Source organism: Crocodylus siamensis, chromosome 1 (assembly GCF_052110815.1).
Source record: "Crocodylus siamensis isolate JL-2025a chromosome 1, ASM5211081v1, whole genome shotgun sequence".
In the NCBI taxonomy this organism is placed as follows: domain Eukaryota; kingdom Metazoa; phylum Chordata; order Crocodylia; family Crocodylidae; genus Crocodylus; species Crocodylus siamensis.
The window spans coordinates 383247638-383274167 of NC_143395.1; the positions used below are offsets into that span (position 1 = coordinate 383247638).

General features: G+C 41.5%; 1 protein-coding gene across 2 annotated transcripts in view; it reads left to right on the top strand.

Annotated features, from left to right (window-relative positions):
* The window catches only part of MIPEP (mitochondrial intermediate peptidase), a 106902-nt gene that overhangs the window by 28104 nt on the left and 52268 nt on the right, over positions 1 to 26530 (top strand). For both annotated transcript variants that reach the window (XR_016439299.1, XM_090028779.1), the window contains exons 11-13: positions 18215 to 18368; positions 20909 to 20986; positions 24065 to 24269. Coding sequence is in view for 1 of the 2 variants with exons in the window: in XM_090028779.1 (XP_089884905.1) it covers positions 18215 to 18368; positions 20909 to 20986; positions 24065 to 24269 (437 nt within the window). In the remaining variant the exon portion in view is untranslated. The remainder of the gene's footprint in view (positions 1 to 18214; positions 18369 to 20908; positions 20987 to 24064; positions 24270 to 26530) is intronic.

Genomic DNA, 26530 nt, shown 5'->3' on the forward strand with positions numbered 1-26530 from the left:
CTTTAGCATTAGAGAAAATGAAGTCTAACAGTAGGAGCAATTGTTAATTATATTGCTGTGCTGCCACTGCAGTGTCTATAGGAAGAAATTATTCCTGTTGATTTGCTTTTGTTTTTTAAGTTAAATATCCAATTAAAATTAGCCATATGGAATGAGCTCTCTAACTGTATTGTAAAGAACTAGTTCTGTGTATTGTATCTTTAAAATCAAAAGTAACAGGAGCTCTAAAAATTGCACAGATATATGTTTTACATGCTCAAAATTTTGCAAAATTATTATTAAATCCTCACAGTATCTGTACAATAGAGATGAACATTGTTTTTCTTATCTTAAAAATGGAGAAAATGATTAAATACTTAACATAGTTTTCCCAAAACTGCAAAAGAGTTGGGTTTAGAAATAATGGCTTGTTCTTAGCTTTCTTCTCGAACGTAATACCTCGCGGTATTGCACAGTGCTCTAGTACCTGTCTAGAACTCTCAGAAAGATAACATTAAAATAGAACAAATAGACCTGATCACGGATCACTGTGTGTGTACATGGTGTGTGTACATGGGGGTGTGTGTGTATGTGCACGTGCACGCGCGTACACATATTTCCAGTGATGATTTAGTCCTGAAATGGGACATTCAGGGCCCTGACTGACAGTAGTGCAGTGGGTTCTGGTTCTGGATCCCAAACAATCAAGCATCCCGAAATAACACACCTATATGGCAGGGCATGCATTCTTTGGGATCTGTATGTAATGCAGCCTGCATTGTGGGATGTTTAAACTTGCATGGCTGCCCCATCGAGCAAGCAGAGGGCCAGTGTGGAATGCAGCTACCTCCTATGCCTTGAAAGGTGCAGCCCAGGCATCAGGGTATTTAAAGGTGCATGGTGCATTAAAAGAGGCTTGGGTTTTATATTACATGCCTTAGGTGGTGGCTGTGATCTGGGCTTGGGGGCTGTCCCCAGATCTGGGATATGGCTGACTAGGCAGGGGGCAGCCCCATGGTCTAGGATACAACTGCTCTCTAACTCTTAAAAGGAGCACTGTGCAGCCCAGTTACATATATGCTTATATGCCTTTTGAACATATGAAGATGGAACTCCAGATCTCGGAGCAGCTCCCCAACCTGCTTCTGTCCCTTCCTCCCCCCCACACATTCAAAGGGCACACATGCAGCTGGACTGTTTGTTCCTGGGTGTCAGGAGCCAGCCCTAGATTGGGGAAAGCAGCCTCCTGATCCAGGCTCCCACCCTGGAGTGTTCATGTCACCCATTCAAAATTTATGAGCGAAACTAACTAATGTGGAACATCTTTGTGACTGGTTTGCCATTTTGTTGCATCATAAATTGCTTGCATGTGTCGCATGTTGTAATTTACGTCATGATGAACATGTTCATCATGCCATAAATGTAACTTGTGATGAGGCCTAAGACCATCTCAGTTTTGGTCCTTGTGGGATATGTTAAGGATTCAGGTAGACAGCGCTTAATGATCTGTACTTAATGTTCCTTGGAGAGGAGTACTTTTTTATAGTCATGATTGTCTTCCAAAGCTGAAGAGATAAAACGTTTGACTGATATTTGTAAAAATATTGGCCACGTATTATTCTGGTCATTGTTCTGCAGGGATTAGAAATAGTTTCCTTCTAGAACTGTATAAAGGAACTCATAAGAGGAAAGCATGTAATCATGAAAGGAGAACTATAAAACAGAAAACAATTTGCAGTTTTTTATGTATTTTTTTTTTAGTTATTCAGACCTGAAGTCCCTGACTCTGCATATGGCTCAGTGTGAGTGATCCTCTGTGCCTATGTGCAGCCCCACTCATTACAGTGCAAGACTGGGGCCTATCTCTGCTTTTCTTTTATCAGGTGAGACAGATGCATTTCAGTGAAAATTAATTCTAGGTATACAGGAGAGAGAGAAGGGGAGAAAGAACTCAAGAGAAGAACATATATCTGATTCTCATTGTTTTCTACTGAAAACAATAAAAGCCTGATCTTTCAGTACTTTGCTCTTTGTATAGCAAATTACATGGAGTAGTGTGGCTTTAAAACACTTCGAGATCAAAATGGTAGTATTCTAAACTTACTTTATGAAGCTCGTGATAACTAGACAAAGTACCAGGTAATGGAAAATATTACCCCTAAAAGTGAATTTTACTACCCCATTGCAAAATATTACAGATCATACTATATGCAAGAAACTAAGCAGTAATTACATGAATATACCAGTATACAGTATATCAGTAATTGTAATCTTACCCTCCTTTATGTTTGGTGCCGATGTGCGTCTTTTTGACCAAAGTATCTACATAGTGTTTTCTCTTTTATGTCACAATACATGCCTTGCTTCTGCCACCCCTCCTTCCATAACACACCATGAAAAACCATGATCTCTAGTTCAGCAATAAGGGTTTTTTTACAAGCCTTGCTGTAGAGAGTCCTCAAGAATCAGACAATGCAGAACAAACCTTTAGTATGCATCATTTAATCTCTTTTGTCTACTTGTCCATTATTGCCCATTATTTCTTTTTTTAAAAACTTTATTTATTAATAAATCCAACTTCTGAAATAACAGATTCCAGTCTCCCACCTGCAACCCAAATCAGTGCCCGCAGAAATCTTGTTCTCCTTTTCTCTTCCCACCTCCTTGACAGCTGGCCAGCTGCCCATCTATGTAAGCTGTTGTGTTTCTTCATTGCTATGTAATAAAAACTTCTCTCTTAGAACTTCGCACAATGCAGTTTCACTATCCTCCACTTAGCTGTACCTCCAAACCTCAAACTCATTTCAAATTCATTCCTAAATGTTAGCTCCTGGAACTTGCACTTCAGTATTCAAAAACATTTTCCACATATTCTGGTTTGGAGACAGAAGATTCTTTTTTAGCAAATTCCAAGTTCTTGCCTTCTCCCTTGTAGAGCACTGACTTGATAGGACAGCTTTTCCATTACTAATACTTTTCAAACTTTTTGAAACCAGTCAGTAATTTTAGGGATGTCACTTCTCTTCCAGGTTTTTGGAATTGTAATTCTTGCAGCCCCTAGAAGATGAGTGATCAATTCCCTGTGACACTTACATGCCACAGTGTCATCCATTACTGTGCGTGTGCTATGAAATTGTCAGTAACAGGCTACTATGCAGAGAATATATTCCTATTTCAGTCTTTTTCCCCCAAAGATTGCAGAGTTGCTCCTCCTTACATTTTTAATATTTTGTCCCAGATTTACTCCTGTAGTTTGTTCTAAAAAATGTTAAGAAGGAATTGCTTTGGTTTTGCGTATCTTGCCATGGTTTTGGCTAGTCCTGTCATTCTCTTGCAGCCCTGTGATTCTGTAGTCTTGTGTACAGGGGACTTTAGTGGTGCAGCTTATCATCGTTTCTCTCTCTCTCTTTTTCTCCAGCACTCTATTGGTAACTTCAGCTTTGGTTTCGTCTTGATTAGTATGTCCATACTTGGATGAATTTATTTTGAAAGAGTACTTTTGTTTTTTTATAAATAAAATGTTTTCATTAAAGATGAGATTAATCCTCTTTTTGGGGTTCTCTGATTTTGGGATGTTGTTTAGAATCATAGAAGTAGGGTCGGAAGGGACCTTGTAGGTCTTCAAGTCTGATGACCCCCCCTTCCCCCCCCGCCTGGGTGGGAGAAAAACTTGACTCAAATGACTCCAGCCAGGTAGGCATCAAGCCTCTTCTTAAAGACCCCCAGGGTAGGAGCCAGCACCACTTCCCTTGGAAGTTGGTTCCAGCTCCTAGCCGCCCTGACCATGAAGTAGTTCTTGCGGATGTCTAATCTAAACCTACTCTCCAATAATTTTGTGTCCATTGTTCCTTGTCATGCCAGGGGGTGCTAGGGGAAACAGTGTCTCCCCCAAACCCTTCTGGTCCCCCAGTGAGTTTATAGACAGTCACCAGGTCCCCCCTCAGCCTTCTCTTGTGAAGGCTGAACGGGTTTAGGTCCCGCAGTCTTTCATTGTAGGGTCTGCCCTGTTGTCCCCGGATCATGTGGGTGGCCCTCCTCTGGACCCTTTCTGTGTTGTCCACATCCCTCCTGAAATGGGACGCAGAGAACTGGACACAGTACTCCAGCTGTGGCCTGACCAGCATCGCATAGAGGGGGAGGATCACCTCCCTGGCTCTACTTGTCATGTATCCACAGGTGCATCTCAAGGTCCGGTTAGCCCTGCCAACCGTGACCTCACATTGTCGGCCCATGTTCATCTTGGAGTCAATAATGACTCCAAGATTCCTTTCTGCCTCTGTGCTCTCAAGAAGGGAGTTTCCCATTCTGTAAGTGTGCTGCTGGTTTCTGCTGCCCAAGTGCAGCACCCTGCATTTGTCAGTATTGAAACGCATCTGTTTATGTTGGCCCACTCCTGTAACCTATACAGATCTTGCTGCAGTCTTTCCCTCCCTACTAGCGTGCTCACCTCACCCCTAATTTTGGTATCATCAGCGAATTTAAAAAGGTTGCATTTCATCCCGTCGTCCAAATGGTTGATGAAGAAATTGAATGGCGCAGGCCCAAGGACCGAGGCCTGGGGGACTCCGCTGCCCACTTCCCCCCAGGTCGAATATGACCTGTCCAGCACCACCCTCTGAGTACGACCCTTGAGCCAATCTGCAGTCCATCTGACTGTGTAGGCATCAGTGCCACAGTCGCCTAGTTTTTTAATGAACATGGGGTGGGAGACGGTGTCAAAGGCCTTGCTGAAGTCTAGAAAGACTACGTCCATGGCAACACCTGCATCCATTGCCTTTGTGACCTGATCATAAAAGGCAATCAGGTTGGTCTGACATGACCTGCCCCTAATAAAACCGTGCCGGTTGACCTTGAGCATCATCCCGAAGCCGGCCCATCACAGATGTGCTCCTTGAGGATCTTCTCAAAGAGTTTCCCTAGGATTGAGGTAAGACCGACGGGCCTATAGTTGCCCAGGTCCTCTCTCTTCCCTCTTTTTTGAAGATGGGGATCACATTAGCTGTCTTCCAGTCATCTGGCACCTGTCCTGAGCACCACGAGCGCTTGTAAAGCTGTGGCAAGGGCCCTGCAATAACCCCAGCTAGCTCCCTCAACACCTTGGGGTGGAGAGCATCTGGACCTGCTGACTTGAACATGTCCAGCCCCTCCAGAAGCTCTCTAACCCGGTCCTCCCCAACCTGAGGTTTGGAGGCGTTCCCCTCAAGTCTGTCTTGCATCACAGTGGGGAAGTCCCGGTCCCTGCACAAGAAAACGGAGGTGAAGAATTGGTTAAAGAAATCCTGTCTGTGGCTTGTAAGCCCACCTGAGCCTTTTGGATAGGATAGGATATACATCTAATAATAAATGAATAATGTATATGGTATCATGACAGCCCTAGAAATCTCAGTCAGTGTTAGGGCTGTGTTTTACTAAATAGTATATAGACATCTGTCTATGACCCTGAGAGAGAAGCACAAGAGAAGAGACGATAGGTTTGTTTAGTAATTGCTTATTAATTGTTTAGTCATTTTTCCTTATTGCCTGGCTTGCTGGTATATACGTGCGTCACTAAAATCAACCAAAAATAGAAGCACTAGACAATAGGGGTGCACCAATAAAAAAATTTTTTGACCGACACCTATTATTAACTCTCCATATCAGCTGATACCAGTCCAATAGCTGATCTACAGGGATGCAGCCTGAGCTGCCCAGCCTGGGTGGTGAATGTGATCCCGGAGCTGTGGGTGGCTCGTCTAGGGAGTGGGGGCGGCTCCCTGCCACTGTGTGTACCCCCAGTTTAGGCATGGGGGGCACATGCCACCTCCCTGGATTTGTGCATGGGGTGAGGGCAGACTGCCCAGTGAGGGCTTAGGGCCAGGGACTGTGTTATTCTCTTCCTAGTAGGGGAGCTGGGCTTTGGCTGTTCTCAGGGTGGATGGGGGCAGGGTGGGTGGTGGCAGCAGTGGGAGGAATAGCTACGGGGTGGGCTAGAGCCACCCCAGAATTGTTTATAGCCACCCTGTCACCCACACTCCCACTGCTGCCATCGCCCGACCGTCCCCACCTGTCCCAAGCACAGCCCCATCCCAGCTTCTCTGCTGGGAAGAAGCTGATGCAGCCCCTGAGCCTGTAGCAAGTAGCCTACCCTCACCCCATGCACAAATACAGGGGGCATATGCCCCCCACGGCTCCCCCAGGGGTGCACACAATGGTGGGGAGGCACCCACCTTCCCACACCCCCGGACGAATCACCCACTGGGTTGCATACACCTGCAGCTGCCCCACTCCTTCCCTCACTGTGGGGGCCTTGATCTGCACCCCCACACCTCTTCTCCCCCCCAAGACTTACCAGCCGGACACTGCTCTCTACACTGCCCAGCTGTATTCCTGGCTGTGTACATTCTGTGGCTGCACAGATGCATGCAGCATTTATCAGTGACATTATTGACTACACCAGCCAAAAAAAGCTGATTGTTGATAATTTCAATTTTCCTTTTATTAGTGCCAATCTGATATATGACTGGTATATTTTTGCCCATGTCTACTAGATAATATAATTAAGAATTCTTTTGAAATGAGGTAAATAGAAAATAAACCTGTTTTCTCTTATATTCTTTTTAACCATGGTATCAGTTTCTTCCACTGCTCATATGATCAAGACCTGTAGTCTTGAATAATATTTTATTGTTTAGAATCACACTGGGGCCAAGTCTGTCTTCTGTCTGGATTATTTACGTGTCAGCTGTTCTGTCATATATAGTCTTAAACTTTGAATGCATTTTTGTGACAAAGAGGACTCAAGCACTTTAAAACTTACAAGTCATACCAATTTTTTGCAGGGAGGAGAAGCCCCTGTCAGTGGAAAAAAATTGACCCATGGTTCAAAAAGGTTTCACTATCAAGCACAGAATTAGCTAAACCTGTAGACTTTTATTTCACCATCTTTACTTAAGTTGATGAGCACCTGATTTTGCAACCTTGTATTTTAGGAATTGTGTAATGGATTTCAGTGCTTTTCACCATAATCAAGGGGGTACAGTCTGATCCTTAATTGGACTTAAGGACTTTTTCCTTAGCCCTACAAATTTTGATTGAATTTGCTAACAGTGAATTGATTGACTTTGCCCAGCACCTTCTCTATAAAATTATACACAGTTACATTTCTTATGCATTTTCTTTTATCTCAGTGCACTAGTAGGAGACATAACATTGTTCAGCAGATTCAAATAGTCTCAACATTAATAGGATGTCTGATAGCTCAATTTGGTATCTTTATTTCATTTTGTATAGAAAACAAAATATCAGATATCCTCAGGAGCTTGAACCTGCACATTCTGAATGGTAGTCAGTTTTATTGCTATATCAGTTTATCTCCATTATCAGTCATTAGTTTTATTGTTTGCAGTTACCAGTGAAATGAACAACCCTAGGATCCTTGTGAACATCAGTGATATTTTGTATATTGAACACCAGGAGGAGCTCCAAGCTCATTGTACAGAGCAGACTCTTCCCCCTCCTAGTTTGTCCACAAAAGTTTTCTCTCAATTTTCAGCAAGTACTTTCCTTAGAAACTTGATCCCACTTCAGAAGTACATGTTTCTACTAAATGGTAGCAGACTAGTTTATTGAGCATAATTCTCAAAAAATACAATTTAAAGTGCCCTCTTAAGGTTTAAAACAACATGTTGACAACTTAATGTTATGTACCTATAGCTTAAATGGCTAAGAGAGTAGACGTCAGTGTAAGTATACTTTTAACAGAAAATGGAGACAAATTATCTATCTTAAAAGAAGACCAGAATAATTAGGAGAACCTCAAGAATTTTGGCAACATAAATATAATAAAACACAGAATGCTAGAACTTGCTTCAACCTCAAACAAGTAAGAAGCTGTTTAATGTGTATGTAAAATATGTTATGCCTGGGTTGCAGGGCAGAGAATATAAATTAATTATAGGATGACATCTCACCCAGTGCTGCTAATAATAAATGTGTTCCCTGAGGTCTTGATCCTACAAAGACTTAAGCAGATGAATAGTCTCACAGTTTTCCTGGTTGATAGGAGAATTTTGAGGCATAATTGTTTTTAACTCTTATTTTCATAATCATTGTTACTTACTAGGCTGGGCTGGCTTTTTTGGCTATGACTCATTTTTTGGACTTGTGACAAACTGGCAAAGATTTTGTCCAATTAGTGATATGGATGTACTTGTATTGCCTTGTTCTCTGTGATGACTGGTCTTGGAGGGGCTATGTACCCCCTGCCCTTGTTTTGTTTTTCTGGGATGCCGGCACTCTGGAACCTTCCCAGGTAGGCATTGTGGTGTTTTTCGGCACTCCGGCCTAAAAATGTTACCTACCCCTAGCTTAGACTAACCTGTGAAGATTGAATTGATTCAGCCTTGGGCTTTTTGACTGTCTGTACTTAGCCTTGCAGGTCTGCCTGTAGCTTGGAGACCTAAACCAGTGGGGGCCAAGCTTTTTTTGGCTGGTGGAGTGTGAGTGCAGAGGTCTTTTGGTGGAAGAAGAAAGCAAGAACTGGTCAAAGAACATATCAAGAAGTTTCTCCTCCTCCCCCACCCCCTTACAGGTTCTGACCTTGGGTAGGCTGAAAGAATGAATGCCAAATGAGGAACTGGGATAATTTAGAGAAATTGCTTTTACATATACCTTTGAAAAAATGCCCAGTTCTTTGGTGGAAGAAAATAAGAGAATTCATTTACTTGTGCTGCCCAAGTAAAAAATTAAAATAAAAAATATAAAGCTTAAGAAGCTGAAAATCACAATTCTACTGTGCTTCTCCTTTAGAGAGAAACATTCTGCGACTACTGGCTAAGCGTTTGTTGCATTCATTGCTGTCGCATATGAGCATCATTCTTGATTAGGTTATTCTTGAGAGTCCTATCTGAAATCTGCATATTTTCCCTTGTGCATTGGGCAAAGGCATCTCATTTACCATTGTTTAGGTTAATAGCCATGGTATTTTTGAGAGAAAAATCTTGACACTGAAAAATATCCAAGATATTTTTCTTAGAAAGTTCTTAGGTCTTTAATATATACAACTGTAACTTTTACTGAGGGGAGGGATTCATAAAAGTGGGAGTCCAGTTATCGTGTTTACTATATAGTGTATTGCAAGTTCTTGGTATTTACATAACCATTTTGAAATATTACAGTAGAGCAACTAAACTTACATAGATTTTGTTACCTATATCTTGGATTCAATTACTGTTAAATACTTTTCCTTAGTTTTAATGTCTTCCATCCATATGATATTAAGAAATTGGAAAAAAACAGTACTAACCAGATTTAAAAGCAGTAGTCTTTTGGTAGCTAAAAGATTAACCTCTATGGTAAATAGATCAAAAGAAAAGTTGCAAAGAATTTCAAGAATAATTTCTTTGTCTTGGTCCTTGTGGTAGGATATGAAGTTCTTTGCTCTGTGCTGAACAAACTTAAAGTGTAATTGAATTAGTTTGTGTTTCAGGCTCAATAATCTGAATTGACAAAATACCCAGAAAGGTATGCTTAGCAGAAAGAAAGACAAGAGGAACATAAGAAATAGTTTATGGTTTGCAGCATAGTATGTAAAAAGAAAAAGAAAACCACCTATAAATCCTTGTTAGAAGTGTGTCCCTTCAGGTAATAGTTTAAATTTCATCGTTTACTGACATGCAGTGGAACTTGGAAGGGGTTTTCGCTGTCTTAATCTCTTCTAGTTAACCTGAGGGGTTCCTCTTACTTTTATCTTTTAATTAAAATGTTTTTCAAATTTCCTTGGTGCTGGAAGAGAAGAAAAAAATCAACTTAAGATTTTAGTTTTATTAGAAGTAGTAAAATTGTTTTGTATTTTATTGATGACAATAGGAAAAAGAGCTTTTAGAGATATTACCACATATGCCAGATATTGCAGTTAATAGCTACCAGTAAGAAGCCTTGCGAAGCATCCAGTTCATAACTGTTAAAGGGTTGAATGTTGAATCTTTAATAATATTTGAGTAAATACCATTGTTCTTTAATACTGAAGTTTATCAAAAGCATTTGAATAAAATAGATGAAAGTCCTGGTACACAAAAGTCTTTCTAAATATACTATTTAAATGAATGTGATTTTAGAAGTCTGCATTTTATTTAGACTTGATGAAGTCATACAAGCTTAGAAATAATTATTTATAATGACACACTGAATCTTTGTTCTTTATAGAGAGAAAGCCTTTTGTTTAAAGCCTGCTGTTATTGAAGAACATTTAAACCCAATTGTGTCAGTTAATTTCTTTCTTAAATCATTTGACTATATGAGTTCCTTTAGAAATACTGCTGAGCCACATACTGTACAAGTAACAGGTCTGAAGTTCTCTTATAGTTCATCCTTTAATATAAAGCAGGCTTTCACATCAAAGAGACTGTTCACTTCTTTGATATTTCTATTTTCTTTGAGTATAAAATAAAAAATGACATTGCAAAGTTTCTGTACTTTCCTTCTGACATTGCATTGGGAAAATCTGCATTTTTTTTTCATGGTGTTTGTAATACTATACAATTATCCTTGCTTTACAGAACCAAATGCTTAAAGGGAGAAGGTTTTGTGAAATTTACTAACAGATGCATAGTAGAAGTCAAGAAACTTGTTTTTTTGTTTACTGTGCATCACCACATTGCAGAATTTCAGAATTATATGGTATGGATGCCCTGTATGGTACCATTCCTATGGGCACAGCAGAATAATTTAAAGGGGATCATTGCCTTAAATTATATTCTGTCTGAATTCTTTAACTGAGATACTGAACTGGAAATTTAGAGCTGGGGAGGGAGAAGTATTCTTTTTTTCCTTAAAGTTGATGTACCTAATATATTTGTCTTTTTTTTTTTTGGTCAATTTCACTGCTTTTTAAGTAAGTTGGGAGTTTTATCTATAGCTGGTGTCTCAGTATGAAAACCCACAAAAACTTGTTAAAATATAGAAATATATTATTGTAAAACCAGAATTATTAGAAGTAGTTACAGGCATAGCAATTGTACGAAACTACTTTTATTTCATTATTACAAGTGAATTAGTTTTTCATTCAGAAGTGGTTCTTTGCAGAAGAAGCACAGCTTTAACTTGTGCTGTCATATTGTACCTGTTTGTGAGTACAATTATCTTTTAGGACTCATCAGTAACTCAAGTCCATATAGGCGTCTTTTAGTATCTAAGCTTAAAATATGATTTTCTTGATTGCAAAGAATTGTGTTTTAAATTTATAACTGTAAGCTTTCTGCAGTGCAGTGGAATGACTTGTTTTGATAAGGCTTTGTTTGGTCTTGTTTTAAATATACATGGTGTTGTGTTGGAAAAGGCAAGGTCATAGAAAGGTCTCTTGCACTTAAAAATGAAAAGTGATCATCCTTAGTTCCTGAGGGCTTTGATCTCAGTCTGGGATCAGCCTGCAAGAAAGTCGTGTTTGCACATACAAGCTTTACCCTTATTGCAGAGACTTCTCTTGTGCCAGAGAAGTGGAGTCCTCAGCCTAGGAGTTCCAGAAGATCATTTGATATGTGGGGTCCAGGTCACAGAACACCTTGGAAGATAAGGAACGAGATCTTGATCTTGGCTCAAACTTTTGTGTGAAAGGCACTGTTCAGAGCAGAAAACTGGTTAATGTGCTCATGAAAAGATGGGCTGCGGTCATTTTGTATTACTTAGCTTTTAAGTGCTAAGGTAGGTACATTGCACTGCTATAGTCTAGTTGAAAAATGCCCAAGGTATGAATAACAGAGGCCAGCTCATTGTTTGACTAGAAGTGGTAATCACAGATATTACTTCATGATAGCTTAGCAGCAGCAAGGAATCCAAAGCATTCCTTTACTGTGGACTGGCTTGTCCATGGGGGATATTCTGTCAACTAAAGGAGAATGCACAGTGGTTGCAAGGCTGTCCAAAGTACCTTTCTTTGTCCATCAGTGAAACTGATGTCATAATTAGGTTCATTTTTCAATCATGTTTTCAACTCAGCGACAGACATAAGGAGATACATATAGGGAAGAAAAAAAAACAAATGCACAAAGACAGGAGGGGGAGTAATAGGTTAGGTTGTAGTACTGCTTGCAAAGATCTGGAGGGAAGGAGGAATCCTCAATTTGTTCTGAGTCAGCAGTGCAATGCTTTTGCAAGAAAGGCAAATACAATTTTGAGTTGCATTAACAGGAGCATTGTATGCAAGACACAGTTGGAATTAGGCTTCAGATGAAGTTCTGTATCCAGTTTTGGGCACCATATTTTAAGAAGGATTTAGAGAAAGTAGGGAGAGTCAAGCAGCAGGCAACAAAGATGCTACAGTGGCTGGAATGCAGCATATGTTTAGTCTGGAGAAGAGGAAATGGGAAGATGATAGTAGTTTTCAAATATTTGAAAGGCTGTGGTAAGAAGTGGAAAAAAATGTTCTCCCTTGCCACAGAGGCAATAGTTATCCTACAGCAAACTGGAAGAGCAGTAGGACAATAGCACAAACTTTCCAAGTAACTTATGAAATTATCTTCTTTGGAGGCTTTTAGGAAGCAGCCAGATGAGCGTCTGTCTGGGATGATTTAGGAATAGCAGAACTTGTAAGGAGTTGAATTTAAATGATCCTTGAGGTCTCTTCCAACTTTACAATCATGTACTTCTTGCATGGTCTGCCTTCAGAAGAAGAGTCAGTTTTTGACAGCATCTAAGATTTCACATGATATTGGGCAAATTCTTTAACTTCTCTGTTGTCAGTGTTGTTTAATCAAGATGAGAACCTCAGTGTACTGAAAGAAACAGCCTGCTAAGCTATGGCTAATTTAAATGCAATACCTGCTGTTGAGGATGGGGGAAACTCTAGTGAGGAGATTTTCATGGTGATGATGTTTGCCTGTGTGGAGAAGCAGTCTGGCATTTGTATTAAAGTGGAGCAGCCCCCGTTGTGAACGCTCCTACCATTCATCCCTCATTTCAGCAGATAGCCTATGCCTATACTCCATAATCCTGTGAGCATGCCAAAATCTATTGTGAAGATGTCCTAGGCATTTTTTAGGCTTATTTGACTCATTAGGGCTTTTCAAGGCCTATAGTTAGAAACAGTTCTTCGCCTCAAAATTTAAAATATAAATAGACAGACAAGCACTACGTAAACAAAAATGCATGTCTTGTTAGCCGCTGTCTTTTTATTTTAACTGTCTGTTTGTGCTTCTCTTCCTTGCGTCGTCCAGGTATCCCAGCTAGCTACTTCATGCTTCAGTGCTGTTGATCCAGTCTGTCTCCCTTCCATCTTGCTTGTCCCACAGAAATGGCTGCAATGCTCCACTCTCCTTCTAAGTCACATGATGTTTACATAAATCAAAATGTCTGTCAGTGAGACATGCCACTTCCCTGTCCTACTTCAAAGGGGAGTATGTTTTTGGAGGCACTTCCTAGCCCCCAAGACTTCCCTAGGAATGGGGAAAGGTAAAGCAGTTTTTTTTCCTGCTGCCACACTGTAGACACCTTATTTTTTTTCTTCTTTGGGGGGAGTCAGTACCATATTTACTCAGTTAGAAAACAAGGTCCTTTCCCCGTTTCACATGGAGAAAAAAGCTCTTCACCTTAAAATCAAGCATGGGAGGGGTGGGCAGGCAACTGCTGAAGTTCCGGCCCCAACCTGGGGTAGGAGCCAGAGCCGGAACTGCAGCTGTTCCCTCCCCCCCCCACAGCCCCCAGTCTCCCTCCCTGCATCGCTTCTCCCTCTGCTGCACTCCTCCTCATCTTTGCTCTTTGCTGGCAGGCTCAATCTCTGCTGCACTGTGGGGCACAGAGCATGGCTCCAGCCTGGCCCTGGAGCAGGGGTGACAGGGAGCTGGCGCTTCTGCTGCCGGACTGGGCTGAAACAGTAGTGCTGGCTCTGTGCTGCTGCTATGGGGTCAGGCTAGAGCAGAAGCAGCATGGAGGGGGAAATGGGGGAGGGGGGTGATTGGGGCAGCCTGAGGCTCGGGGCGGGGGTGGAGCAGTCACAATGGTGAGTATTTGCGGGGGCAGGCTGCCTGTGTCTGCATCTCTTCCTGACCCCTACCACCTGCACCATACTTCCTGCTCTATTAATGCCTCCCCCATCACCTCTTCCCCCCCACCCCCACCTGCAATAGTGGCAGGGACAAATTTAAGATGATCCTCTGATAATTAGGTTTCATACATGGAAAATTATAATAAATGTATATATTTTCTGTGTGTAGAGTCTAATTATTGGGGGTTTTCTTACATTCAAAGTCATCTTGTATTTGGGTAAATATGGTAATTACTTACTGTAAGATAGAGATAAGTTACACACTTTTGTAAGCACATGGAGTTTGTTAAACTCATCAGACCCTGAGGGCTGGATGAGTGGCATGGGGTTTGACTGCCAATCCAAGACCCAAAGGCTGCACTGAGGGCCAGATGATCGGGCTCTGTGAGCCATATCCAGCCCATGGGCCATATGTTTGACATCCCTGCTTTATTCTTTTTTCCAAGTAAACATTTTTATACATTGTGCTAATTATAGTGTTTCACATTGGTCTTGGGCAATATTTGCAATTACTGGGAAATGCATCTGTTAATATAGCTGCATAGTCTTACAGTCAAGTTCCACATCACTTGCTGGAAAAAGTACTATGTAGTGCCAGTCTTCCATTTTCTCAGACACCTCTCTTAATTTTCATAATTTCTTCATACAAGTGAAGTCGTTTTGATTAAGTCTGGTAACACTGTTCTTGATTTTCATGTGTGCTTTTCTACTCTGGCAGTTGAATTTTGCTGGCAGCAGTTACATGCTTTAATTTCCTGCTGAATTTAGCTATTTAAAATCTGTTCCTTTAGTGGGTCTCTGGGTTCTTGACTGAATTAAGTTTAGTGTGTGTTCATATATTTGTCCACCTGTTCATGCAGTATCTGTTCCAAAGTACCAAAAACAAAGTAAATGTATTTTTGTTATGCTTTCTTTCTTGATTATCATAAAGTATAATTTTTTCTTTAACCATAGTGGTTTCCTTAGATGTGTATATATGTATGACATTCATCACTCTCATTATGTAGTATTATTGTTAGCAAAGTATTTCTATATTTAGAAAGCACATTTCACAAATATATGTATAAGATAACTAAACTATAGGTATTCAGCGAACTTTCCAGCACTTCCATGTGAACCAAATGCAAAAGTTCTTAAAACTTTGTTTCTACTAGCCATGTATACAGGATTCAGATTTTGTATAAATGTCTCCTGTTTACATAAAAGTTCTGCATCTCCTTTTCCAGAATAGAAAATAATCTGGCTGAAGTAGTATGAAGCCAAACTCCCTTCCCCTTCCCTTCCCTCCCCCCTACCCAATACATCTTTGGCTACTTTGGAATAAACCAGTGATTTTCAATGTTTATAGATTGGGGGCACCCCTCAGAAAATGCCAGCTCTTAGGTTTCATTCATTTTTTGGCACCCACATTGAGAATCACTGGTATAATCTACTATAATCTTTTTAATAAGAAGGATCATAGAACCTTTTAAAAAGATTGTTGTCTTGTGTTATACTCTTAAATTTTATTTTGGTGGATGATAAATTCTGTGCGCCAGAAGTAAAACTCAATTCTTAAAAATCCAATCTTTTACCAACGATGTCAGCTAACAATAGAAGTCTGTCAGATAATGTGTACAAAGAATGCATCTCGCTTTTAAATAAAACAGTTGTCTCTGCATTTCTTTTTTAATTAAAATACCATTTCAGTTCAGCTTGCAGTTTGTACTCAGAAGAGGCTTAAGTTTGGGAATCAGTTTTGGAGAAGGTATTGTAATAAAACTGAGCTGCATTAAGCAGCCTGTACAGCATCTATCCTTTTAGTTTTCTGAGCAGGATTATAAAATACAGTAGTAACTCCTGAGTCTGTCTTAGCCTTATCTGCTATACTTTGCAGTAGTGCTACCACTTGTGGAGCTGTATCAGTTAGGAATTATCCGATCTGAAAATTTCAGAGTAGATGCAGCTTTATACTTCCAGGAGGTCTGTATGCAGATGCAGCAGCCATGGTGTTCTTAGGGTTGCTAAAGCATATTACAGAAGACATAAATACACCTCTGAACTACGGGGGTGAGGTTGTAGCTGTGTTGGTCTAAGGACACAGGCAGGCAAGGTTCTTTGGGTAAATCTTTTATTAGACCAACTCAAATACTTGGAAAAATTCTTCTTAGCTAGCTTTCGGGTATACATGCCCTTCGTTAGGCTGAGGAAGCATCTGCAGTTGGTGTGTGCTCTTCCTGGATGGAATGAATAATAAAGAAGCCAGAGGCTGGTATGTATGCAAGAAAGGCAGTCAGTAAAGATGTAAATTGAGGAGTCAGTGAGGGAGAGACGGGGGGGGTGGGGGAGGTGGGGGAGAGGAGAAGGGGGATGAATGTAGCAGGTAAATAGTGGAGAGGTACCAAGGGAGTCAGATGTCAGGCAGGTTGTAGTGTGTCATAAATCCAATGTCTATATTTAGCCCATGATTTTTTTGCATCCAGGAGGCTGAAGAAGTGAAGTTCATAGGCTCGTTTGTGAAAAATGTTTTGTAAGTTCCCTTTGAGGATTAGAACTGAGAGATTGGAGAGAGTGGGTTTCTTGTGAGAAATGTGCCCCTAGTGGTAACTGGGTATTTTTGTCTTTGATTTCCTGTGTGCATTCATTCTGGTGCACAGTTGTTGTTTGGTCTCTCCTACATGTTTTCCATCAGGGCATTTGGTACATTGGATGAGATGTATTACATTTCTACAACCTGCCTGACATCTGACTCCCTTGGTACCTCTCCACTATTTACCTGCTACATTCAACCCCTTTCTTCCCCCCCCCATCTCTCACTCACTGACTCCTCAATTTACATCTTCACTGACTGCCTTTCTTGCATGCATACCAGCCTCTGGCTTCTTTATTATTCATTCCATCCAGGAAGAGCACACACCAACTGCAGATGCTTCCTCAGCCTAACAAAGGGTTTTTAGACCCAAAAGCTTGCTAAGAAAATCTTTTCCAACTCTCTGAGTTGGTCTAATAAAAGATATTAGATTCACTCAAATAACCTTGTCTGTCTATGTCCTTAGACCAACATAGCTACTACCTATAACCATGTATATTTGGTCCATGATTTTTTGTATCCAGGAAGTTCATAAAGTGAAGTTTGTAGGCTCGTCTATGAAAGCTATTTTGTAAATTCAGTGTATTTGATGTTCCAATAGGTGTAAACTTCTTATGGCCCCAAATACACTGAATGGATCCAGATTACATGCACTTCTGGAGGCTTGCGTTCTTTTGCTTGCTTAATCCAAAACAAAGCATTTTTAAAATGGAGCATATGTTTTTGCTTTATTCTCTGGGTATGGCAGCTTACCAGGTGTAAGGGGAAAAATGTATCTTGATTTTATTTAATTTTTATTTAATATTTTGTTGTGCCAAATTCCACTGGACTGAATATGAATTTAAATGCTGCTACCTACTTTGGGGAATAATAACCAGTGTAGTAACCATTTAGAGTTCTAGTTTGTTTTGCATGCCAAAAGCAGAATGAAATGCATGCAACAAGCCAGAAATCAAACTGTTAGTGTGAAGATAGATAAAGTCTTGTATCTAAACATTTCTGATATCTTCAACAAATGTTGCCATGGCAGTAGCAAAATACTGCTAGAGTGCTTTTATAAGGATAACATAAAAGACATGGAAAAAAAGCCCACAAAGAAAAGTTTAAAAGAAGTGATTGCCGTGGCTTAGCATACTAATCCTATCCTGCTGTGCGCCATGGTCTAGTGAGGTTGGATAGTGAAATGTAAGTGCAGTGAAACATGTCACCAAAATGCAGCATCTGAGTTTCCTTAGTTCTAAGGCTCAGTCTTTTATGTTAATGGGGGCTGGAGGAAAGGAAACAGGAGCAAGTGGATGCAGAACAACTACTCTTTTAAAACATGGCTATAATAGAGCATTCTGATTAGAAACTTTAAAAAATAGCAGAGTTCTAATGTTTGGTTTTATTCATTCAAAAATCAGTGGATAATTTTGAAATGTACTCTAATCTCTGTGTCCTTGTTTTCTCTATTTGAAAAGTGAAGTTAATAATTCACTTAACAAAAATGATATTATAAGTGTTATAATAAGGTATATACTTGTATCATGTGCAATGCTGAGATACTGCTAAGTGCCATAAAATACCTATAAATGGGGTACATAGGTCTGGATTTTTGCATTGGATTATAGGGTTCAGCAAATACTTTTACTTTTTATATATGTTTTCCTTAGGTATAACATTGAGCCCAGTTTGTACTGTCCCTTTTTCTCTCTTGGCGCATGTATGGAAGGTCTGAATTCCTTGTTCAGTCAGCTTCTAGGAATATCTCTATATGCTGAACAGACTGAGAAAGGAGAAGTCTGGTGTGAAGATGTTCGCAAACTGGTAAGGGTTCTAATTCCTAATTGCCTTAAACATAAAGGAGAGACCTTGGGCCAAATCCATATAATTTCTTAAGAGCAAGGATAAAGGAACTTAAACACTAAAGATGCCTGTAGGTACCTTTGTAGCATTTTTTGAAATAGGAATGTCAAATTTATCTGGTCCTGTGGTCTGATGAATGGCACAGGCTGGTTGTTGATCATGCCCACAGGCTGGTAGCACACACACACACGCAGCGCACAGTCTGTCAGCCCCAGAGCAGGCACCGCATGCAGCCTGTGGGTCTACTCTCAGACCCATTGGCAGCACTGCAGGCCAGTTGATAGGGTTCCACAGATCAGATCCAGCTTGGGGGCCATATCTTTGACACCCCTGTTCCTCAGGCACGTAAGGTACACAGATTTCAGTTGAAATTAGGCATCGTGAATGCTTGGAAAAGTCTCACGAAATGCCTGTTTATGCTTTGGCACCTAAATACAGGTGTGGTTTCTCTATATAGCAAGGGTGGGCATTTATTTCAGGTGGAGGGCCACTTACTGAGTTTTGGCAAGCTGTTGAGGGCCGCCAGGGTAGCCCCACCCCTTGACAGGTGACCCGTCCCCTGGTCACCATCTTGGGACTGGAAGTCCCACCCCTAGCCCCTGACCTTTGCCATGAGAAGTCCGTCTGCTTGCCCCCCCAAGAAGAACTCCTTTCAGCAAGAGTTTGCCACCTCAGAAAAATACCAAATTATATTCTAAAAATCAAACATTTACTACAACATTCATTAATTTGATTTCAAAAAATATATTTGTCCTGATTTACATGTGTTGGTGTAGTGTACATAGAGGAGATTGCATAATAGCGTAAAATGAAGTCTTAGTCTTATATATTGTGGGGGGTGTGGGTGGGTGGATATAGATTTGTGGGTGGATATGTGGAGTGTGGGGGAAGGTGTGCTCTATGCCCAGGCTCAGCGCTGCTGCTGCTCCTGGCACCAGCATGGCCTCATGCTGCTGCTCACTACCACTTCCTCCCATTTGCCACCATTTCCCTTCTTCCCGGCTGAGACCACAGGACGCAGCAGGAGCCAGACTGGCCCAGCTGGCACTGCACAGAGCCATCTGAGAATCACAGGGGCCAAGCAAGCTCCTGCGGCCCGGAGCTGCAGCTGGGAACCATGTGGTGCTATAGCAACCGGCAGGGAGCTGTAGGGGAATGGTGGCAGCATCAGGCAAATGGCAGCAGCAGGCGGGAGAAAGTGGCAGCCAGTGGGTGCACAGAGCCCCCTCCACACATGCCCCAACCCTCCCCAGACATCCTTTAGGGAGCCAGGCCAGGCCTGTGCTTCTGCCGTCCTACTCTGAGCCCCTGCTAGCCCTAGTCCCAGTGCACCAGTGTGTACCCTGTGCTTCTGTGTGGCTATCACTGAGCTCTGCATGCCCACTCGCTGCTCCTTCTCTCCGGCACCATGTGGCTCCCGGCTGCAGTGCCGGGACCACAGCAGCTGGCTAAGCCCAACCCTGAGGACCGGGATGATTGTCTGCAGTTCTCCCCTGCCTCCTCCACCCCCCACTTCTTATCTGAATTTCCCTCCAGTACGGGGAGTCAGGAACAGCCCCAGGGGCCCATGCCAGAAGCCTCAGCTCCTCACAGGGCTTGTGGCTGGGCAGGGCTGGGGCCTCCAAGGCTTGCTTCTGCAACCACTGAATCCTGCTGGTAGATTCCCCTGGGTCCTACTGCCCCTGGCTTATGTCGACTTTGACAGGCAGCCAGGGGTAGATATATTAATTTTCTAAATGTTTTTTATGGGCCCTACTTGCCATATAGAATGGCCTAGCAGGCTGGATCTGGCCCATGGGCTATATTTTGCCCACCCCTGCTGTAAGGGGATGATTATTGCCCTTTTATAGTGCTAACTTACATTGTTGTAACCTAATAGAATGCTGTAAGTATGTATTCCTACTATCTGCTACCTTTCCTTTCTTTTCTATTGGGTGTATCTCCTTATTTTGTTATTTGATTCGCTATATCCCACATCCTTCTTGTCTTGTAGGTTGGAAATAACAGAAGCAGACACCACATTTGGGACTGATCAATTCCCCTATCTTTCCCCTGACCTCCCAGTATTTTCCAGTGAATTTCCGTCTGTCCTTTCCTTCTAGGTCTAGCCTCCACTGAGAGCCACTGCTCCTTAGTGGCCCATCTGGCATTTCTGGTTACGAAGTTAAATCTGTTTCTTTCATAAACCAACTCCAGCAATATTTCAGAGGTGTTTAGAAAGTTTAGTATATGCAGATAAGAGAAGTTGCTTATTTTTTTTGATGGGTACTCAATTTGTGTAAATTATAGAAATAGGTTTGGTTTGAAGAATGCACTTGGATGTTTCATACATATATTTCAGCTATTTACTATCAAATTATTCCTGTATCAGCAAACTGTAATGTGGTGCAAGGTAGATTCAATATAAGCGTTTTCTGTCACTAAGAATGACATTTTTCCAACTTACCCAATCAACAGGGTATTTACTTTGGAAACGTATATTTTCATATATTTTTTCCCAGGCAGTTGTCCATGAAAAAGAGGGCCTGCTGGGATACATCTACTGTGACTTCTTTCAACGAGCTGACAAACCTCATCAGGTAATACTGTAGGCTAAACTGAGTGGTAGCTGTAACTGGCAAAAACTATGTTAGGACCTTTCACTTGTAACTTTAATCTAGCAACAATATTTAGAGTTAAAATTCACAGCATTCAGACATAACAAGATTACCTTTGGCCTTACTTGCATCTGATCTTGGAAAAGTCCTTAAATTGCATGGATTTGAGGAATACTTCATTCAAAGGGTAAACATCATTATGGTGAATTGTGTAACTTCCTTTTTAGATTCTTTTGTGAACCGATTTAAACTTTGGTAGTGTATTTTTAAAAATCATAGGTCCCGTATTTTAAGACAACCATGATTATAGGACAGCCCCCCAATAATTGGGGTCTATATATAAAAAATGTATAAATTTGGTATAGAATCTAATTATTGGAGGTGTGTCTTGAATTTCTCACTGCTATACCAGGGAAAATAAATTTCTCACAGCTGTAGCAGGGAAAATAAATCTGGCAAGTCAGGTAGGCCTTTTGTGCTCTGCCCCCTACCCCCCGCCCCCCGCAGCTTCTTCCCCCTCCCTTACTGTCAGATGCAGTTCTCCCTAAGCATGTGGAAGTAAGGAACAAATTTTAAAAAACTGACCTTGAAATAAACAAAGCTGCAGCAAATTGCATATAGTACCCATAGACTTAGTTCACCTCAGAAATCATTCATTTTATCTTTTTTGCAACTGCAGAGGTTTTAACACAGGTACTCCATAAACACACTTTTAAGTAGCACCTCAGCACCTACTTAGAGAGAGTACAAACTTATACATGATACTAGTCCAGAAGCAAAAGGCTCTTGATTTACCATTTAGCATTTCAAGCCTTGGTGACCCCACAGTTCAGCACTGCTCATTATGTGTGTACTCCAGAGGCCCCCCACAAAGGACTGATGTGCTAATTAGCACCCCACATGATTAGAACTGTGTTTTGTCATGAGTAAGGACCTACTAATTTTGAAAACTGTTATCTTGGGCAGGCTTCATGCTTTTGGCAGGCACCCTGGGGAAAAAAAAAGAGTGGGGGAAAGGTGGAGTGGGCTGCCAGTATGGCAGGATGGCTGCTGCCCCTGCTCCTCATGTGGCCAGCTGGTGGCAAGAGTCAGGTTGCATGACAGAGAGCCCTCACAGCCAATCAGAGGTAGGACTACCAGGGTCCCTCAGCCAATCAGAGGCATGGGGGTGCGGGCCTGCTGAGCTTAACCTGTGAAATGGCTGCCAGCCTCACAGACTGTCCACAAAATCAGCCAGCAGCTGTTTTGAGTTCTGTAGACCCCTAGTCATGAGTCCTGGGATCCTCCAAAAATTTATATGCAAATGAGGCATAGGGCAAGATGGTCGGGCTTCACTTCATGGAGGGCAGGGCCATACTTATCACATTTCAAAGGTTAATAGAGGTGATGACAGGTTTTTTGGGTAAACTGTTTGGGTCCCTGTTTAGGGATGTTTGCCAGAGATTTCAGACTACTGAAAAAACAGGAATTGTTGGCCATGGAAAAGCAAGGTAGAACTGAGCTGTAGGAATGAAGAGGAAGTAAATGTATATGCGGTGTAGTAGCTCACCATGTCTTGAAAAAGAGTCAGTGCTGAGAAGAACTGTGCCTAATGAGCACTACCATTTCTCTTATTCAGATGGGCTGCATTAACCTGTTCTTGTGGTAAGTTTTCATCAGCATGTTTGCCCCATATAGGCTATGTACTTTATGGTAATGCTCACTGTTGGCTGCATTTAGTCAACTTCATAGTTACTTTTTTTTTTTTTTTTACTGAGCACATGCTGCTTTTAGCAGCAGTTCAAAGATAGGCAGTGTATTTAATGAGGTTTCCTTTATACAGATGTCAGATGAGGGACTCCCTCCCCGATCCCCATGTTGATTGGGGGAAAATCCTCATCTTACATTCGAGTAAATATGGTATCTATGTTGCTTTGTACAGTTGGAAGAGAATATAGGACCCTGTGCATAGAGCTGCATGGGTACATAGGTGGTATATGTTGACACAGTTTGAAGCATGTAGTTAGTTCTGCAGTCCATGTTAAGTAGTGGTAACCAGGCTGAAGCCTCAGGTGCAGCAGAGGTGAGACGTACATTGTTTTTTAAATAGTATTTTAAGAATCATTATTTCTTTTCCTGTTTTCTGTCTATGGCTTTTGAACAATTAGCATTTGAAACCTCATATGCTCTGTGCCAAGGCAAAAGGTCAAATGTCAGCTGGATCAATTCCCAAACTTCCTCTTAAATTGGGGGGCTGTCCACAGTTTTAGAACACATTGTGACTCCTATTCCAGGGCCAAAATAAGAACTACAAAACAAGATACATTAGACCCTTGCTAATTAGCAGAAATTATCTGAAAACTTATTGCAAATTACCAACTTTTGGCAAGTAAGTGAATATGCACACACATTAAACAACAGTATTACTTCATTTATTTTGTCTCCTGTAGTTAGGTATTAATTATTTTTGCTAATGCATTACAGTATGCTAGTGAGATAGTTGGGGCTGATTCTACTTTGAGCAAGGGGTTGGACTAGATGAGCTCCTGAGGTTACTTTGAACGCTAATTTTGCTATGATACTAATGTTCTGCAGTGTATCATGTGGATTTTTCTTTAGTCTTCATATGGGTGCTTGCTTTAGAGTTTACTGTTTAAAACTCAACTGATGATTGGGGACAGATTGTACTTTATGTACAAATTATTATTGTAGGATTAGCACATCAGCAGAGCTCAGCCCTGTACTGTTTAAAATCTTTTTTTAGAATGGTGGAGAGTTGAATGTTGTGATATTTGCTTTTTGCATGTTTTAAACTTAATGTAACTTTGAGACCTGTTTTGTTTAATACGTTAAAAGTTGTTCAGTTTTTTATCTCTTGATAAAATGAAAGAAGCTACTTCCAGTGTAATCTGAAAAGAAAGTAACATAGATAAAATATCTTTATAAAGTTTTGGGTCAAGTTATACTACAGCAGCTCAACTGAAGCTAATTCATTTATAGGGTATAAATGAGAAGAGAATATGACCCTTCTATATTAAACATAGACATGTAGCATGACTGTGTGTGTTTTGTTTTCAAAAGGATTGCCATTTCACAGTTCGGGGAGGCAGGTTAAGAGAAAATGGAGAATACCAGCTTCCTGTCGTTGTTCTCATGCTGAGTCTGCCTCATTCAACCAGGAATATACCAACATTGCTAACTCCTGGAATGATGGAAAACCTTTTTCATGAAATGGGACATGCCATGCATTCCATGTTGGGACGAACTCGATACCAACATGTCACTGGTAAGAAATCAATGATAATGATGTTTGTTGTTGTTAAAAGGTTTGAATAATCTCTTTGTCCCTTTTAATTTCCTGAATTATTGTCTAACTAGCTTTTAATAACTTTATAAAAGGGGTGAGCAATTATTTGGGCTGGAGGACCACTTAAAGAGTGGTGTGCTCCACCAGGTGGATGGGATTGACCACGGGCAGGCAGGGAGCAGGATGGGTGGTCAGGGCTGGGATCACAGGGCAGTGACAGCATGGGGTTGGGGTCCAGGGCAGAGCTCTGATCCACTCCCTGCACATCCCGGTGACAGGTGCCGGTTCTGCAGGCATGGCCTGACGGCTGCCCGTGGAACCAGCGCCCATTGCAGGGAAGTGTGGGGAGCAGATTGCAGTTCTGCCCTGGGCCCTGGCCCTACACTGTCGCTGCCCTGCGATCTCCCTGCCTGCCCATCTAGCTACTGGGTGCTACTCCTCACCCACCCATTGCACCATCCCATCTACCCAGCCAAGTATGTCCTGCCCTCAGAGGTCCTGGGCCAGTGTCCATGGAGACCCTGCCTGGCCACCTGTACACTCCATCCAGTACCCCCGGTGGTGGGTGAAGTACAAATAGGCTGAGGTGCCTTGGCTGGGTCCAGCAGCAGAGAAACTGGTAGCGGCAGCCAAAAGGAGCTCTGCCACAAGGGCTGCTGGGAAGCTGAGTCTGGCTGCCTGGCCTCACAGACTACAGCTCCCTATGTGCCCAGGAGGCATGCACAGGGATAAGGTGGCTAGCACTACATGCCAGGCGCACCTCCATGCTCAAGGGCCCTGGGACTGGCCATACACTCCATAGTCCAGGCTGCCCCTGTGCCTTGGCCAGATGGGACTGAGAGGCCTGCCATGAACCAGATAGAATCACAGGGTGAGTGGAATTTGGCCTGCAAGCCATATTTTCTCTCCCCTTGCTTTATGATGTTGAACCTGGTGAGCTAATAATTCTTTTTTTAATAACTTGCAAACCATATTTTAATGTTTAATGTGCAAAAGTGAAGCCATGAATAATAGCACACATCCTTCACACAGCAAACATTGATGGGATGGTGTATGTATGTTGATTACTATATATATTTATTAGTTTTCCAAAGTTCTGCATTATCTTTTTAACTTTCAGTGTGTTGCAGCTTTCTGTATGTTAGTACATGTTTCTCTGACAGGCCTGTGAAAACAGTACGTTTCAATTAAACATGTACACTGTTGATTGACTTGTTGATCCCTCTGTCTCTACTCTCTTGACTAATTCCAAAAATTAGTTATTAAAGCGTAGCCTGGAATTATTGCAGCATCGTGCAAGGATTCAGGTACCTGTCTGCTTAAGCTGGTACAATTGAGAAGAAGCATGGTTTTTTTACTCTTTGGGACATCATCGTTGATGAGGGTAGAGGTGAGGATTGCCATGCTGTATACCCTTTGAAGACAAGGGTGAAAAAATGCAGCTATCGGAGGATCTCTGTTTACTCCCCCCCTCAACTATGAAATGGAATAAAAGTATCTTTTGATTTGGAACAAAAACAAAGAATGTCTTGTGTCTCTGATTTTTCACTCTTGAATCTCTCTCTAATTCAAACCTTAATACTGTTCTGAAGGACAGAAACTTGAAGTCATCTTTGACCTCCATTTTTTATTTTTCTCTTTCATGCCAGTGTTTTTTTTGTGTACGTCTGTTACTGCCTCTGGAATGCTGCCAGAATACCTCCAGCCTCTTGATGATGACGTGATTTTTTTGGATTCTTGAGTACAAAAAATGCACAGTTGCTGTCCTGTTTATTAAGGAATCTAGCTGATTCTCCAAACTCTTCATTCTTGCCCTTTTTGTGTTCTCATGTTATTACCCCAGTGCCTGCAAGGCACCCCTTTCCATCATTTTAGATGTAATAAAAGAAGAATAGGTTGATTGAAACTAATTGAGCTAAAAAGAAATAGAGTGGTTGGGTTGCAGATGATTTAGGGAATTTACAGTATAAAATCTAATGCCAAGAGGGTCCTGCCTTCCTCCTTTCTCTCTTCCCCCCACTCTTCCCTCCCCCCCTCTAACAAACAAATGAAAAAAAGGATTTGTGGTATTAAAGTGCCAGAGCCAGGTTCTGTGTTTACTAGGTTTAAAATCAAGTTGTTAATGAAATAAATTGATAATTTCAGTGTGTGCAAGTAAGTAGTAGGCTCTCTTATCAAAGTAAATGAACATGAACGAACACACTGGATAACAAATCACGGATCACCAGATACACACAAAA